We start from the raw sequence: 17,170 nt of genomic DNA, 5'->3' as shown, positions 1-17,170 counted from the left end.
GATTCTATAAAAATCTACAATCTCTAAAATAATATATATTATATCAAAACTGAATCCAAGGAATAGAAAGGACGAAACTAGAAATTAGGTAATTGTTCAGGTTTCCTGAAGATCTTTCTTGGGAACCGATGCTTTTAAAATTGTTTTTAATAAATGAGCTGGATCTAGGAGAAACAGTCAAGTTCATTGTTGATCTCAAATGAATGCTGTGTGCAAGACTAAATAAAAATAACAATCATAATAATTGCAAACAGCTCCACAAAGTTCTCTTCGAACTAGGTCAATAGATTTCAAAGGCAAATGTAATGCAGTGTAAGTAATGTACTGTATAGTGGAATAAAGATATCAAATAACAGTTTCATATGTTCGTTACTGAGATCTGAGCTGGCAGGGACATCTCTATGAAAATCTCAAGCCAGTGTGCAGTCACTGTGACAACAGTCTTAACACCCTACTCCTATCCCTAACACTCGTCCTTCTTGGCCATGTCATATCTGACCCAAAGAGTTTCAAAGCCTGCTATGTGTCATAATCTTTGAGCTGGCCTGACAATAAACTCTTTTCCCAGAGGATTCAGGATTTATTTTTAATAATCAATATAATTTTTTCTCTATGTTAGATAGTATGCTGTTGGTAAGAGATAAGCTCATGGCTTAAAACAGAAGTCTTCATGGGGAGGACAAAAGAGTCAAATTAATACTACTGGTAGCAGTGTCATGGTGTCACAGTGCAAATCTCTTCTCTTTTTTATTTGTGTTGTAATGTCACATCTATGCCCAGAAGGATCAGAGTTTGCAACATGAAATCATTATACTGTTTTCATTATTCTTTGAAAAGCACAAGAGCCTGTGGACACCAAAGCCCCACAGAATCATCCAGTTCTTGTTGCTGCCATTTGAATTCCATGATGCAGCTTTCTTACCAGAGGTCATGAAAAGAAATTTGCAAGAAATCAAATTTGAATGTTGTAAGCTCCCTTTCAAATATCTCTCAGATTTTACTTTTAAGCAGTCTTCAGCCTTTTACACTGAAGTTATATTCTAATAATATAACTTAATATATAACTATAATATAAAATTAATAATAATAATAATGATAGATTATCAATCTCAGAGAAAGTGCACATGTAAGTGCACGTGTTACACCAAGCACTGCTTTCCAACTAATGGTTTAAAAAGTATTTTCTCCCTGTTTATGAAAAGTTTATTCTGTCCCAATGAATCGGTTAGGTGTTTAAATATTACTAGGTGTTAGTCTTTTTATTTTTATTGTACATGTATAAATGAGCCAAATTTTAAGGCATAACCTGATAATATAATTTATCATATCTATAGTCCTGAAACCTGCAAACTATCGCCAACAGTTGCAGTGACTAGATTAATAAATTGCTTTGGGAAACTGTGTTCCCTGGAGTGGTTGTCTTCTTCTCCTTTAGGGTTACTAAGTCACGGCTGCCAGCATGTACAGTATATTCAAACATGAACTCGCCTCAAGGAGCAGGTGCCAAAAATGATAAACAGTACAGATCAACAAGTCATAATATGACTAATTAATGTTGCCTGGCTTCAGAAGGTACAATGCTTCCTTTGTTGAATTAAAGGTGCCAGCAATGTTTGAGGAATTTCTAACCAATTAATCTCTTTCTATTGTTCCATGGAAGATTATTGCCCAAGATATAAGTGGTATGTAAAAGAGATTGATCTTAAAAGCTTGTGGAATGAATCCTATTCACAGAAGCTTTCTCATCATGTAAATTCCCTTGTGGCACCTAACCACAGTCCAAGATGAACTGTGAGATCAGCTTCATTAGGCAGGGATGCTTTGGTGTTAAAAGTTGGCCAAATCACATGGCCCAAGTGATTTGTAGCTGACCTAAACAGAATTTTCACCTGGCTGAAATATATTTCACAAAGTGAAATAGAAACGACTTCACAATTTCTATCTTAAACAAGCCTTCCAATTGGTGAATTTTCAGTCAGGTGAAAATTCTAGGATGGCACCAATTGGAAGACTTGCTTAAGATAGAAATTATGATATTGTTTCTATTTCTAAATTTGGGTTCATATATGGATTCAAAAAGTCATTCACCGAAGTAAAATCTCTCTCCTCTAATAAAATGTTCTTCATCTGTTGCTTCTACAGAATTAATTAGGCCACAGCTTCTCAAACATTGAGTACATTGACCTGCTAAAATGATAACATAATTTTATTAACTCTCACACACCACCACGAATTCATTGGGGCTAAGGGAATAAATCAACACTACTTACATTTACTAGTTACTTTTTAATTGATATATCCCTAGGACAGGGATAGGCAACCTCGGCTCTATTATGACTCATGGACTTCAACTCCCAGAATTCCTGAGTCAGCTATGCTGACTCAGGAATTCTGGGAGTTGAAGTCCATGAGTCATAAAAGAGCTGAGGTTGCCTACCCCTGCCCTAGGATAATCAAACTTTGTAATAGCTCAGCTGCCTACTGCACCCTTGCAAATAAAAATCAGGAGCAATGCCTGCAATAAACACTAATGGCACTCCGTTTTTGTCCAGGAACCCTAATCAGGTTAAAAAGGTAGGGGACTTTTCCCCACTTGCTCGCTAATCACTGGTAAAACTCCTAATTTCAACTATTGATTGATGGGCTTAATCAATGTCATGTGGGGACAGGTTGGAATATCAGTTTTCAGTTCAGGCGCATGTGATACCCCAAACAAGTTGGAATCTGCAGTTGTCTAATTTCCACACTGCAGGAAGCATTGATTAATGCCAAGCTGAGAAAAATGGCATTTCCCCCTTTGAGTTTCAAAGTGTTTAAGAGAAATGTGTGAGTGTATCAAGTTCCAATGGCTTCCCATGTTTCAGTCACGAGGGATATCCTCCCACGGGCTTTTTAGTACCAGGATACTCACAAAGGATACAAAGGCAGAAATTGTTGAAGATATTTCTTTTCCCTAGAAGAACTGTTCCCCAACTTAACTGCCCACAAATTTGGTGGAAATTTTGTTACATCATAGTTCCTCATCTCTAGCAACAATAACATAAAAGGTAGAGTCTTCCTTCATCCTGGTGACTACACTTGTTTGCTTTTTGCTTCCCAGTCTACTTTACAATTTTGAGATTTCCTGGTGGTTACCTATGCAAGCACTAATCATGTCTGATCATGCTTAGCTTTTTGAAAGCAGCTAAGAGTAGTAGCTGCTCCAATCTATCCACTATATTGTTTTATTACTATGAAGAATGATAACAATCAGAGGTAATTTTTCTGAGTGATACTCTTTCACCTAGTTCTATTGCAAGACCTTGTGATCTGGCATTTTAGCTCCTATAAAAGCTCCAGGAGTGTAGCCAAAGTAATTTCTTTGACCTCATGGTGAACTTAAGGTTATGAAAAGAGGAAATGTTAACATTCTTTAAACCAACAACCATTAATAGTCTGGAATCCTGCACCCCTGACCTCACTCCCCAACTCTTGTTCTCTGTTTGAAATGCAAATTGACTTCACACATTGCCATCCTGGGAAAAACGATTTGCACAATTCACGGAGGTCACTCATTAGCAGGGAACTGTGTGTGCCTTGCAAGATTAGCACTGTTTGGGTTTGTTTTGCAGACTCTGCAAATGGATGTAAACAAGTTGAATATCACATTGCTTCGGATTTTCCGCCAAGGAGTGGCTGCTGCTTTAGGACTCTTGCCGCAGCAAGTGCATATCAACCGACTGATTGTAAGTGGCTTAGTTTCATGCTTACTATTGCATAGTTTCACCTTCTGCAAATTAAATCAACCAGCCTGAACAAATAAATGGTTCTATATACCTGCTAGCTGCAGAAGTAACAATACTGGACAAGAAGATTCTCTGGGATGTCTCATCCATGTATAGTATTAGCCCAAATCCACTGCAGAATGACAGCCTTTTTGCTGAAGGTTATGGTGGTCTATAATCTACCACATTGATTCAGTGCAATTCAATGGATATACAACTTTTCGGTTTAAGGGAGAGAGACTGACTGGCGCAAAGTTGCCCACTTAGCTTCTGTTCTGGTTCTCCCTACTTCTAGCATAGCTTCATAACCAGTAAAGGTAAAGGTAAAGGTAAAGGTTCCCCCGCACATGCGTGCTAGTCGTTTCCGACTCTAGGGGCCAGTGCTCATCTCTGTTTCAAAGCCGAAGAGCCAGCGCTTGTCCGAGAACGTCTCCGTGGTCATGTGGCCGGCATGACTAGACGCCAAAGGCGCACGGAACGCTGTTACCTTCCCACCGTAGTGGTCCCTATTTTTCTACTTGCATTTTTATGTGCTTTCGAACTGCTAGGTTGGCAGAAGCTGGGACGAGTAACAGGCGCTCACTCTGTTACGCGGCACTCGGGATTCGACCCGCCAAACTGCCGACCTTCTGATCGACAAGCTCAGCGTCCTAACCCACTGAGCCACCACGTCCCTTTCATAACCAGTACACCATATTAATGATAGATAGCTAGATAAATAGACAAACAGACATATATATCCCTATCTCTATTTCTGTAACAATATATTATACATATACATATGCCAACTATCTTAATTTTATTTGCTTTTTTAAAATTATTTTTATTTTATTCAAATACAAATAATACAAACATAATACATATAAGTCTAAATAAAAAACAGTATAAAAAATACAAATACTACAGTGCCCCCACCCCCCTGGAGACCATTTTTATTACCTATATTTCTTCTCATATAACAACTAACAATATACAATATATTTCGATTGTGCCCTTATCCCCTCCAAAACAGCATTGAGCAAGTTTATTCCCTTTGCCTTCCACCAAGACTGGTGGGCACCCGTGCAAAAAATGCTCTGGCGCTGGAGCAGAACCCTACTTGGTGTTGCCCCGGGGCCCCGGTACCTCTCCTGAAAGACTCGTCTGGCTGGCAGTCCCTCTGGCGACCTCGACAGATAGTGACAATGTGGCCTGGTTTTCCACACACCCAGCATGTGGTTGTCCTGAAACGGCAATCCACACATTGATGGTGGCCTCTGCAGCCCAAACACCTTGGGAACAGAACTGCCTTGTCAGCTGGCCTCATTCCTCTTCCATGGTGCCACTGAATTTTGTCGACTTTGTGGTCGGAGTCAGTGTCTTCCACTCATTCAGTGTCCTAGTGGTGGACGGTTTCTGTAGATGGTGCACTTTTGGAGGGTCACAATGCCTTCACGCCCCCTCTGGTGGCTTCATCTGCCATAACTTCCTTTAAGGCTTCTTGAAGTGAAAGAGTCTCCTTTGCAAACAGTTTTTGTTGGAGCTCTCTGTTCCTGAGTCCATAGACTAAGCAGTCTCTTAGTCGCTCCTCTAGGTCAGAGAAATTGCAGAGTCCCGAAGCTTGACGAAGCACTGCAATGAATTCTGTCGCCGACTTGCTGGATTGTTGTTTGCGTTTTTCTAAGGCATGCCTCCACACTATCACTGAAATCTTTGGTTTGAAATGGTCATGCAGCTTCTTCTTTAGGTCTGCATATGTGACGGTCTCCAACGGTGCTGGGGTGACCAAATTCTCTGCAATATTGAAGGTGGCTGGGCCGCACACGCAGAGGAGGGTCACAGCCTTCAGCCCATCTTCGCTGACTTGATTTGCATACAGGTAGTTTTCTATGCGGGAAATGTAGGATGACCACCTCTCCAGGTGCGTCACATCGAATTCTTCGAGCTTTCCGACCTTCGCCATGGTGAGAAGTCTTTGTGGCTCGTGGCTCACGTTGCCTCATGCTGCTGGCTTCTTCGTAGTCCCTGGGACTGATCCTCAGGGCAGGGTGGTCTCCAGCGTGGCTTGCTAGGCAGACCGAGTGGGGGGAACGCTGTTCCCTACCAGGCTCTGTGCTGGTCTCACCCTCAAAACCTCCATCAATAATGCAAATAGAACTGGGGATAAGGGGCAACCCTGTCTTGTTCCCCGGCTTAAGGTTATTGTCGCTGTAACACCATCATTTATAACTATTCTCACCTTATTCTCTGAGCATAGTTGATTTATCACCTTTCTAAAAAAAATTCCAAAGCCTAACTTCTCTATTAATATCTTCAGTGTAGGCCATTCCACACAATCAAAGGCCTTAAATACATCTAATGCTAATAAACCAGCCTTTAATTTTTGATTCTTTATGTAATAACCTATATTTAATACCCTTCTTACTACATCTGACATTTGTCTTATAAATCCATGCTGATCATTTTTAATATAATGCTCTATAAATGTATTCAATCTATTTGTCAATATTGCTGTAAAAATCTTAGCATCCTGATTAATAAGGGATATTGGTCTATATGATCCTGGGTTTGTAAGTTGTTTATTAAGTTTCACTATCAACACTATCAGAGATTGCTTCCAGGAACTTGGAATAATTTCCCCTTCCATTATTTTATTAAACATTGACCTCATCTTCGGCACCAATAATCTTTAATTTTTTTTGTAATATTCTGTGCCTAGTCCACCGATTGACAACCCGTGGCTCTGGAGCCGCATGTGGCTCTTTCAGCCTTCTACTGCAACTCCCAGTCCTCCTCCGCCATTTGCAAAGAGAGAGACATAGACAGAGAGAGGCACTTGCGCTTCCCTTCTCTGTCTATTTCTGTCTCTGTCTCTGTCTCTCTCTCTGATCTTCTGCCTCACACTGTTATCCGACAAGCCGACAAGCTTATTGAGCGGGGCTCCTGCCTTTGCTGCGTCTCCACAGGAAGGAGGTAGCAGCAGAAAGCAACATCTCTCTCTCTCTCTCTCTCTCTCTCTCTCTCTCTCTCTCTCTCTCTCTCACACACACACACACACACACACACACACACTTTTACTTACTTAGTGGGGGAAGAGGATTGGCAGACCAAGGGCAGGAGAGAGCCAGCCCAATAAGAAATGTGTGTCAGCTTGTCACAGAACAGCATGAAGCCAGCTTGCCAGGTGAGCAGAAGATCAGACAGGGAGAGAGAGGGGAGAGAGAGAGAGGGAGAGAGAGAGAGAAAGAGAGGGAGAGAGAGGGAGAGAGAGGGAGAGAGAGAACTCATGCAGAGCAGCCTCTATTTCTTTTTAATTAAACTCTTCAATCAAGCTTCCCCTCTCCTGTGCACGCGCCTGCGAGTTTTGCAGCTCCCAGTGTTTTCTTTTCTCTGGGAAACGGGTCCAAGTGGCTCTTTGAGTGTTTAAGGTTGCTGACCCCTGGCCTAGTCCATCTAACCCTAGTGCTTTAACTATTTTCAATTTATTAATAACTTCCAGTATCTCCCCCTCTTCTATTTGTGATTCCATTATTTTTTTTTCATATTCTCGAATGTTACAGTTTAAATTCTTTTCTGTATATGCCTGACTTTCATTCACATTTATTTTCCCTTTCCCTTATATATCTTTTCAAAAAACTTCTGAAATATCAACAATTTTTCTCTCATCGTGTTACATCTTTCTCCCTTATCGTTCTTTATTACTCCAATCAGGTTTTTTGCCTTTTTTAACTTGTGTGGCTCTAGCCAACGTTCTAGAATTTTTATTACTATTTTCATAAAATTCCCTATTTAAATAAATTTGATTTCTTTGAACCTGTTCTAACTCAATATTTTTCAACTCTTTTCTTTTAGCTGATAATTCTAACATAATCCTATTTTCTCTACTTTCTATATTTTTACTCTCTAGTTCTTTAATTTCCGTCTCCACCCTTTTTATATGTTTCTCTTTTTGTTTTTTATATTATAAGAATATTTTATCCCTAAACCTCTTATCACTGCTTTCATTGCACCCCATATTACACCTATATCACTACCTCCTTCTTCATTTATAGTCCATACAGTATGTCTGTAAAATCTTACACCGTAAAAAAATCTCAAAAAAACTGGATATCCCCAGCTGTAATTATTATTTTTCTTCAATATTTGACAAACTTGATGCATCTTTCTCCTCCATTGTAAAGTCTCATTACATAAATCTGGGAAAACTTGTATCTGATGCCCCCAAAACATTATAGATGATATGTTTCTTCAATTTATTTATATGTGCTTGCCATTGCTTATGGCAACAAGTTTCATTCATGCTCCGAATGCTACGAATCACAGCAGGCCTTCTAAGATAAGCTTTATTGTGACTGCTGTTGGCTACCTATAATCTGAATAGAAAAAGCAGCCACCCAGCATTATATGAAGCTAGATGATTGATCTACTGAATTTAATAAGAGCTAATGTGATGGTCAGTCATTCCTATGGGCATGCTTTCTTCCTTGCCTGGCGAGGCCATGAATTGAGTCCAATACCAGAAGTGGACTTGTTTTTCTTTCTTTCTTTTCCTATGGTACAAATCTGCTGGGAAATAACAACTGAAGTAAAAATAACTGATAATAATGTCAAAAACAGATGAATTTTCTCTGCTGGTACATCACTTTTTAAAATTTTCTAGCAACCCCTTTCTTTCTCTTTCTCTTTCTGATATCCCCTTCTCTTCCTCACCTGTCTGCCAAAAAAATGAGCCAGATCACTCTTACTTGCCAGTTAAGGGGTATTGCAATTAGGCTGAGACAATAGGTTGCCTGCCCAAGGTCATCCTTTCCCAAAGGCTTTCTGCAATAGTGATATTGTCACTAATTAACCAACCTTGAAATATAGCATAAGTAGAAAGGAAAACCATATATTTGAAATGCAGTTTGGGATATTAAAAATATCAATTTGAACTTCTAGATAGCTAATTCTAATTAATCTCAAGAATATAGACTTCATTAATTCATATGTTTATTCCTACAAAGTTTTTTTGAGCTATTCCTCTCTTATTTTATGTATTATTGCTAGGGCAAGCGGAACTGTGTTGAACTCTTTATATCTCCAGTCAGTAGTAAAGGAGTTTCTGATACTATCCCATCCAAAGAAGTGCTACGATCCCTTAATATCAACGTCCTACGCCAAGGATTAACCCAGTTTGGAATTACAGAGATAACCCCAGAGGTAAGCTATCATTACTATAAAGTGCTAATATTTTATCCATAGGTACTCCCTTTAAGACCTGTTATTATTTTGCAAACTCAGATAATAAACAGTAAATAAATATATTTCTAGTATTTTCTAGATTATAAATTCCTAAATTCATTGTGTATCTAATGTGCCTGAGGGAACCAAGGTGCTCACTAAAACAGTACATTAAAGGTTGTAACCCTAATGCACAGCATATTGGAGCTTTGTTTTCATTCCATGGTTAGAAATCAACCAAGTGAGGGTCCTCTGGTATCAGGGCAGTATCCTGAGGGCTGATTAATAGAGTTCCTTTCCTCAAAAAGTTCAAAAAAGCACATATGGGATTTTTCTTTATTTCGTATAGTAAGGTACGGTGAAGTTAAATTGAGGAAGAGTGACTGAAAGTAAAGCAGTCCACTACCACTTTATAATGTTGCTCTAGTTTAGTTTGATATTACATAGTATGTGTTTGTGTGTGTGCAAAAAAGAAGTGTAGTTTTAAAGTGACAACAAACATTTACAGTCCCAGTGGCAAGAGTCATGGAATTCAACAGGGTTTAATTTCATATATATAGGATTGCAGTTTGATTCAGGAAAGCATAAACTATGTTCATTCATATGAGAACCTAGTATCAATTTATGTAGACTCTGATGGTATTTTTTTTTAAAGGAGCCTGGTTGGTTCTTTCAGGTAAACTAAATCTATCCTGTTTTAAATTATATGCAGGTTAAGAGTTATTGATTTTAATAAATTGCAAATGCAATGAATTCTTTGTTTCATGGATAAAACAGATAAACATACAAAATAATCTATTATTTATTTATTTATTTATTTATTTGTCCTATTAATTCATCTCTTTGCCTCATCTCAAGTCATTTTCAACTCCTAGTGACCACATAGATCTTCCAATGTTGCCACAGTCATTAAGTCCATTCAACAGTAATTGAGTCAATCCATTTGCAGTCCATCCTCTTATTTTACCTTCCACCTTTCCCAGCATTACAGCCTTATCCAGAGAGCTGGATCTTTGCATAACGTATCCAAAGCAGACTAATTTTATCCTAGTCGTTTGTGCCTCAAATTAGAACTTTGGATTTATTTGTTCAATAATCCATTTGTTCATTTTCTTAGCTGTCCACGATAGTTTTAGGACATTTTTTCCCACACCAAAGTTCAAAAGCTGTTGAACTTCCTATTTTCCTTCTTCAAAATCCCATTTTCACTTCTATACAGTGTCACAGGGAAATAGATACGTAATGAAATGTAACACAACTATAGCATATCTATCTGGTAGGGTTATCTTATAATCACTGATGCAAAAAATAAATAATAGAAATGTATTGAATCATTCGAGCATTTTATATTATTGAAGGAAGATAAAGCTTTATATTATACTCATAATGATTCCCAAATGTATATAAACCATATAATTACTTTTTTTCTTTTATGTTTTTATAAGTCAAAGAAAAATGTTTTCCAAGGCAAGCATGAGTCGGATAAACTCTGGAGTAAAGAAGGATTTTATGCTGTCATAATCTTTCTCAGCATCTTTGTTGTTATTGTAACATGTCTGATGGTAAGTCTGTTTGTTTCCATTGTCACTGTTTTTGCCTTTCTGAAAAGCAAAACAACCTTTACTGGTGCTGAAATTGTTTGCTAAAAACAGTCCAGTCTTTTAATCACAAACAAAATTAATGCAAATTGAGGAATAAGGCGAATCTTAATCATTCATAGACCAAGTAATGTTTTCATTCAGATGACTTCAAAGGGGCGCTTCCCACATTTTTTGAAAGGGTGAGTTCATTTATTGGCCCTCAGACAAACACATGCTTATAATTGGCATTGTAAATATATGGTGCCTTTTTAAAAAAATAGTGATTGGAGGAGAGGCAGAGTAAAGCATGGACTGAATCCAGATTTTCCATTCTCCTATTGAACAACAAATTGATTTTTGGTAAACCACAGCAGCTGGATTGGAAGAGGGGGGGGGGGGAATCATATGCAGAATCCATTTTCACACCCAATTATGGACGTAGCTCAGCATGTCCTGATAAGCTTATTTGGTCCTTAACTGGTTAATTTTTAAAAACACAAAGTGCTACAACATTTGTTTAGGCACCTGCTGCTAATTGCAATATGAAAAAAGACAAGACACCAACCTTGCTCTTTGGCACTTGCTTTCCTATGTCACATACAAGCACATAAGTCATGGCTTTTGCATCAGAATGTAATGATGCATTTTTTATCAATTGTCCCATCTCCCATGCTGTCCTCCTTGGGGTATCTATGCATACTTTCAGGAAAAAGAATAGTGTGAAAATCATTGTAAATATGTATAGAATAATGATGATTATGACTAGTGCAAATTTCTGTTGTTTATATGCTGACTGTTTCTAACAGTTATGCTCTGACTGGTAAATCCTAATATATCGAACCAAATAATTGTTTCCCTGTTAGTTGTTCATTTACACAATTTTTATTAGATTCCACATGGTTTTGTTTTTGTCAGCTGTAGTATTCCAGGCTTGTCATCTTATGTTTTCATCTGTTTTTCTGGGCTTAAGTAGTGATGAATCTCCTTTTTAAATTTTCAAACACTACTGCAGTGCCGACCTGTGAATGTCACTTTTTCTCATTGGAATTAGCAGCTTCTTTCTCTTCTATTTCTTTAATGGTTAATATATTGCTTTCTGTTCATTCATGCTTAGCTGTGGCATGTTGGCTTACCTTTATATAATAATTTTCTGTCCAATAGATGGGATGTAGATTATTACTGCTGGTTGCTATTTTGTGCCTCTTCAATTGTTATTATGTTCCTATTTATTGTTATTAACATAGTTTTATAATCCCAGACAATTAGAAATAAACAGTTGCTCTGCTTATAAAGAGCAACCCAAAAAGTGCATTAGGTTGTACCTGTCACTTTACTTGGACTTCAGTAAGGCATTTGATAAAGTAGATCACAACCTACTACTTGATAAGATAGAAAAATGTGGATTAGATAGCATCACCACCAGATGGATTTGTAGCTGGCTGACAGGCCATACTCAGCGTGTGGTCCTCAGTGGAACTGCATCTACATGGAAGGAAGTGTGTAGTGGGGTGCCCCAGGGCTCTGTTCTGGGCCCAGTGCTCTTCAACATCTTCATCAATGATTTGGACAAGGGGATAGATGGGAAACTCATCAAATTTGCAGTCGACACCAAGTTGGCAGGAATAGCCAACACTGCAGAAGATAGGCTTAAAATACAGGAGGATCTGGACAGATTTGAACACTGGGCGCTATCTAACAAAATGAAATTCAATGGTGAAAAAAGTAAGGTTCTACATTTAGGCAAGAAAAACCAATTGTACAGGTATAGTATAGGGGGTACCTTGCTTAAAAGTACTAACTGTGAAAGGGACCTTGGAGTCCTAGTGGACAATCACTTAAATATGAGCCAGCAGTGTGCTGCAGCTGCCAAAAAAGCAAACACAGTGCTGGGCTGCATTAACAGAGGGATAGAATCAAGATCACGTGAAATACTAATACCACTTTACAATGCCTTGGTAAGGCCACACCTGGAATACTGCATCCAGTTTTGGTCACCACAATGTAAAAAAGATGTTGAGATTCTAGAAAGAGTACAGAGAAGAGCAACAAAGATGATTAGGGGACTGGAGGCTAAAACATATAAGGAATGGTTGCTGGAATTGGGTATGTCTAGTTTAACAAAAGGGACGCGGTGGCTCAGTGGGTTAGGACGCTGAGCTTGTCGATCGGAAGGCCGGCAGTTTGGCGGGTCGAATCCCGAGTGCCGCGTAACAGAGTGAGCGCCTGTTACTCGTCCCAGCTTCTGCCAACCTAGCAGTTCGAAAGCACGTAAAAATGCAAGTAGAAAAATAGGGACCACTCCGGTGGGAAGGTAACAGCGTTCTGTGCGCCTTTGGCGTCTAGTCATGCCGGCCACATGACCACAGAGACGTCCTCAGACAAGCGCTGGCTCTTTGGCTTTGAAACGGAGATGAGCACCGGCCCCTAGAGTCAGAAACGACTAGCACGCATGTGCGGGGGAAACTTTACCTTTACCTTAGTTTAACAAAGAGAAGGATGAGGGGGGACATGATAGCAGTGTTCCAATATCTCAGGGGTTGCCACAAAGAGGAGGGAGCCAAGCTATTTTCCAAAGCACCTGAAGGCAAGACAAGAAGCAATGGATGGAAACTAATCAAGGAGACAAGCAACCTAGAACTAAGGAGAAACTTCCTGACAGTTAGAACAATTAACCAGTGGAACAACCTGCCTCCAGAAGTGGTGAATGCTCCAACACTGGAAGTTTTTAAGAAGAGACTGGACAGCCATTTGTCTGAAATGGTATAGGGTTCCCTGCCTGAGCAGGGGGTTGGACTAGATGATGATGATATCATTATTATTATTATTATTATTATTATTATTATTATTATTATTATTATTATTATTATTATTATCTCTAACCCTAACATTAGTCTATTTGCAATAGTTGCTTATTCAATTATTTCCCAGTACAATTTTGTTATCCTCCTGACAAAAGCAACCCAATAAATTCTATTGTGAAATATTATGCTAGAAACCCAAGATGCAGATAATACATACCAAACTATCTAATGAACAATTTAAGGATTCCATTCGATAAATGTTTTTTTATTATTGCTGATGCTCTCCTTGCCTATTGGTTATTTATTGTATTAGTATCTAATCCTCTATCCAGTTCATTACTAACCCAATATGTGCTTTTTTTTCAAAATTTAAGATAAAAACAGCTATTTTCTCTGTTATGAACAGATTTTATACCGAGTGAAAGAGAAAATACAATTTTCTGTGAGACAGGATAAGAACAAAAAACAGGAAATACACCTTTCTTCTGTCCCTCTGCAAAGAACTCCATCTGAATATAAGACAGCAAACAGAATGGTCCAACCTGAACAGACCCATAAAGTACTAAATGTTGTAGTAGATCCCCATGGACAATGTACGACTGAGATCAAGCCTCCATTTTCTGCCAATCCATCACCTTTCAAAATGAAACCAGTGGGGCTACAAGAAAGGTAGGATGAAAGCCTGTTAGACAGGGTTTATTATTCTCTCTTTGTAAGGCAGGGAAAGCAACTTGCCATACTGTACCTATGGGTCTGCAAATACCATCCATCTTCCTGATAAATCTCTGTGTCCCCTGTAACTTTTATTATTTTTAGGATTACTTTTAGTAAAGAACATGGATTTGGCATGTTGCTGAATCAAAGTGTTAACCTTAAGTGTCATTTTTTCTCTCTCTAAGAATGCCTCCAATTTCTGTAGGTGGTTTTAGAAAATAAAAAAGGTACTGGCTATATCCTGGTTTTTTATTTTATTTCCAAGTCTGCCTTTCAATACAGAGAAAGCCAAAGCAAGTTACAGATTTCATTTCATTTCATTTATTATATTTGTATACCGCCCTTCTCCCGAAGGACTCAGGGCGGTGAACAGGGCACATAAAAAATACAGAATACAAAAATTAAAAAAGAATTAAATAAGAGCCTGAGCTAAAACAGTAGAATAATATAAAAATCCCCAATAAAAACCCCAGCACATCCCCCATCAGGCCAGGCCGGCTTGCTCAAATAGGTAGGTCTTCAGACCGCGTCGGAAGGAGCGAAGGTCAGGTGCCATCCGGAGCTCAACCGGCAGCTGATTCCATAAAGCCGGGGTGCCCACAGAGAAGGCCCTCCCCCTGGGGGCCACCAGCCGACATTCTCTGACCGGTGGCACCCTGAGGAGGCCCTCTCTGTGGGAACGCACAGGGCGGAGGGAAGTTGACGCCGGCAGCAGGTGATCCCCGAGGTACTCCGGACCCATGCCATGTAGGGCCTTAAAAACCATTACCAAAACCTTGGTAAGGATAGTCTCAGAAAGCTAGTCGCACCAACCACACGCTTCTGGTAAAGAGAGGTTTGCTGACAAAGGTGGTGTATATGCTTCCTAGGTGACAAAAGCCAAAGAAAGTTGCCTGTGTTATGGATACTGATTCCATGAGTATTTCTTAAAGAATGGCTGAGATTGTTTTATTGCCTTGAAATATTATAGCACCTTAAATGAGTAGGAGTATACAAGTAGTGTAAATAGTATATACACGGTATAAGGGTTTGTGTGTTGTGGGAATTGTTTCCATCGTTTCACTAAAAGGCCCTGGTCTGGATATGTAATGTCAAGGACAGAAAACATATCTAAATCAGTGAATATTGTAAGGCCTATTGTCCAGTAATGCTTAGCTTTCAAATACATCCGCTTAAAATTTATGCTGTAGCAATGCAAAGTAAGGCAGTGTTATTAAACCATATCTGAGAGAAACTGATGCTGAGATTATCATTGCTTCCCCTGAACTAGCTTGTGCCAGAAATATTTTGCTTCCTATGACTCACATTGAATGCTATTTCTTGATGAGCAGTGACATCTAGAGGAGAGAAATTATTGTCATCACATTTCCTCTTTCATTTATGATCTATAACAGACGTGTCAAACACAAGGCCCGGGGGCCGGATCCGGCCCGCGAAGTGGTTTCATGCGGCCCGCGAAGCCATCCTGGAAACAGTGAGGGAACGGCCCCCACTGCCTTGGTCCTGGCCCAGAGACCCTCCTTCTGCCAGAGACCCTCAGATCTGTCCCACTCCTGCCCAGGCCCCCATAGGTACCCTTGATGCGAATGATGTAGAGCTGGCAACGCCCACCCAGTAGGCCATACGCACTCTAGCCACGCCCACCCAGTAGGCCACGCCCACCCAGGCCACACCCACCCAGCCCCCTGAGGGCAACCGCAATGCTGATGCGGCCCTCAATGAAATTGAGTTTGACACCCCTGATCTATAAGAATGGAAGATGCAGTTAACTTTCCCTTAAGTTCTCAGACAGAAACGTACGGATGTTGCATTATGTCATTCCCTCACATACAAGGTTTTAGATGATTTCTTCAGAATGGGAATGGGTCTTCGTTCTTTTTTACCACGTATGTCCTCTATGGCCTTTTCAGGTATATTGACCATCAGGAAACAAGAAGTGAGTCTCTCTGAGCTCTGGTGCAGATTTATAAAGAAGAGTTTAAAGTGATAATATGCATCCTGGTGTCAATTTAGCATTCTATTTAGGACAAATCATTCTTTGTGTTCACCTGGGAAAATATGTTTCTACAGTTTTAATTGGTATGCATTCATTTCTTCCTACAGTAGATCAAAATCAGCTTTTCCAGCCTGGTGCTGTCTAGAGGTCTGGAGTGACGGTCTCCAGAATTCCCGATTAACATCTCAACATATTTGGAGAGCACTAGGAGGTCTACAAATGTTCCCTGAATAGTAGCTTATCTATTTATCTTTTAATATTGCAGAGCATGTAAAAGTACTAGCACAGTATTTTCACAAACCAATTTATGGACAAGACCAGTTAGGAAGGTCACTTTCCACTATATTTTTGCAATAAGAGAAATTGACTGTCTCATTATGAAAACCATAGTTAAGTGTCCTCCAGTTTCCAAAGAACAAGAATGGACAAGAATGAAAGATGGAAAGTGGAAAGTATAGTTGTGTTTGTCACCTATTATATTTATTGGGAGCCTGTAGTGATCCAGATTAAAAAGACAAAAAGATGGCTAGGAATGTATACAACTGGATCCATTTCACCTGCCAACACTTGAAATCAAATGGTCTTTTTGGGGGTCTATACAAAAAGGCCCCTCATTGTCTTTCAATCCTCCAAGAGGCAAAAGATATCCACTGATTCCCATGATAGAAACATTTATTATGTGTTGAATTTAGTATGTTTTCTTCACCTTCGTCTGCTCATGGTTTTCTTATACTCCAACAAAAGGCTGGCTTCCACTCCACTTCCTCAGGGTCTTGCAGAATAACAGGGTAGAACAACAGCTAATGACCTTCTTTTACCGGTCTCCTTAGAGAGCGTCCTCTCGCATTGTATTGTGGTTTGGTATGCTGGCCAGACAACCGTGGATAGGAAAGTATTACACAGGGTGGTGAGCATAGCACAAGACATTGTGGGCTGTCCCCTGACACCACTGGATGACATTGACAGGGCTCGTTGCCTTGTTTATCTTATTTCAATTCTCTCTAATTCCTTTGGCTCCATCCCTGTTAGGATTTTTCAGCCACAAACTGACCTGGAAACAAACAGCTAAGATCCATAGGTGGGCCCTGAATATTTAAATTTATCAAGAAAAGTTTC

At 39.4% G+C, this 17,170-nt stretch overlaps 1 protein-coding gene across 2 annotated transcripts in view; it reads left to right on the top strand.

Annotated features, from left to right (window-relative positions):
* Positions 1-17,170, top strand: part of PTPRR (protein tyrosine phosphatase receptor type R) — a gene marked incomplete at its 5' end in the record, with an annotated part of 101,090 nt that overhangs the window by 42,699 nt on the left and 41,221 nt on the right. Inside the window, 4 exons of one of the 2 annotated variants that reach the window (XM_083366644.1) lie at positions 3,612-3,725; positions 8,790-8,942; positions 10,409-10,525; positions 13,751-14,013. In XM_083366644.1, coding sequence (XP_083222770.1) covers positions 3,612-3,725; positions 8,790-8,942; positions 10,409-10,525; positions 13,751-14,013 — 647 coding nt within the window. The remainder of the gene's footprint in view (positions 1-3,611; positions 3,726-8,789; positions 8,943-10,408; positions 10,526-13,750; positions 14,014-17,170) is intronic. The other variant, XM_083366645.1, reaches the window with a different exon arrangement.

Source organism: Vipera ursinii (assembly GCF_947247035.1).
Source record: "Vipera ursinii genome assembly, chromosome: 6".
NCBI lineage: Eukaryota > Metazoa > Chordata > Lepidosauria > Squamata > Viperidae > Vipera > Vipera ursinii.
Note: the sequence above shows the minus strand (reverse complement) of the source record. Positions and strands in the feature narration are given on the sequence as shown.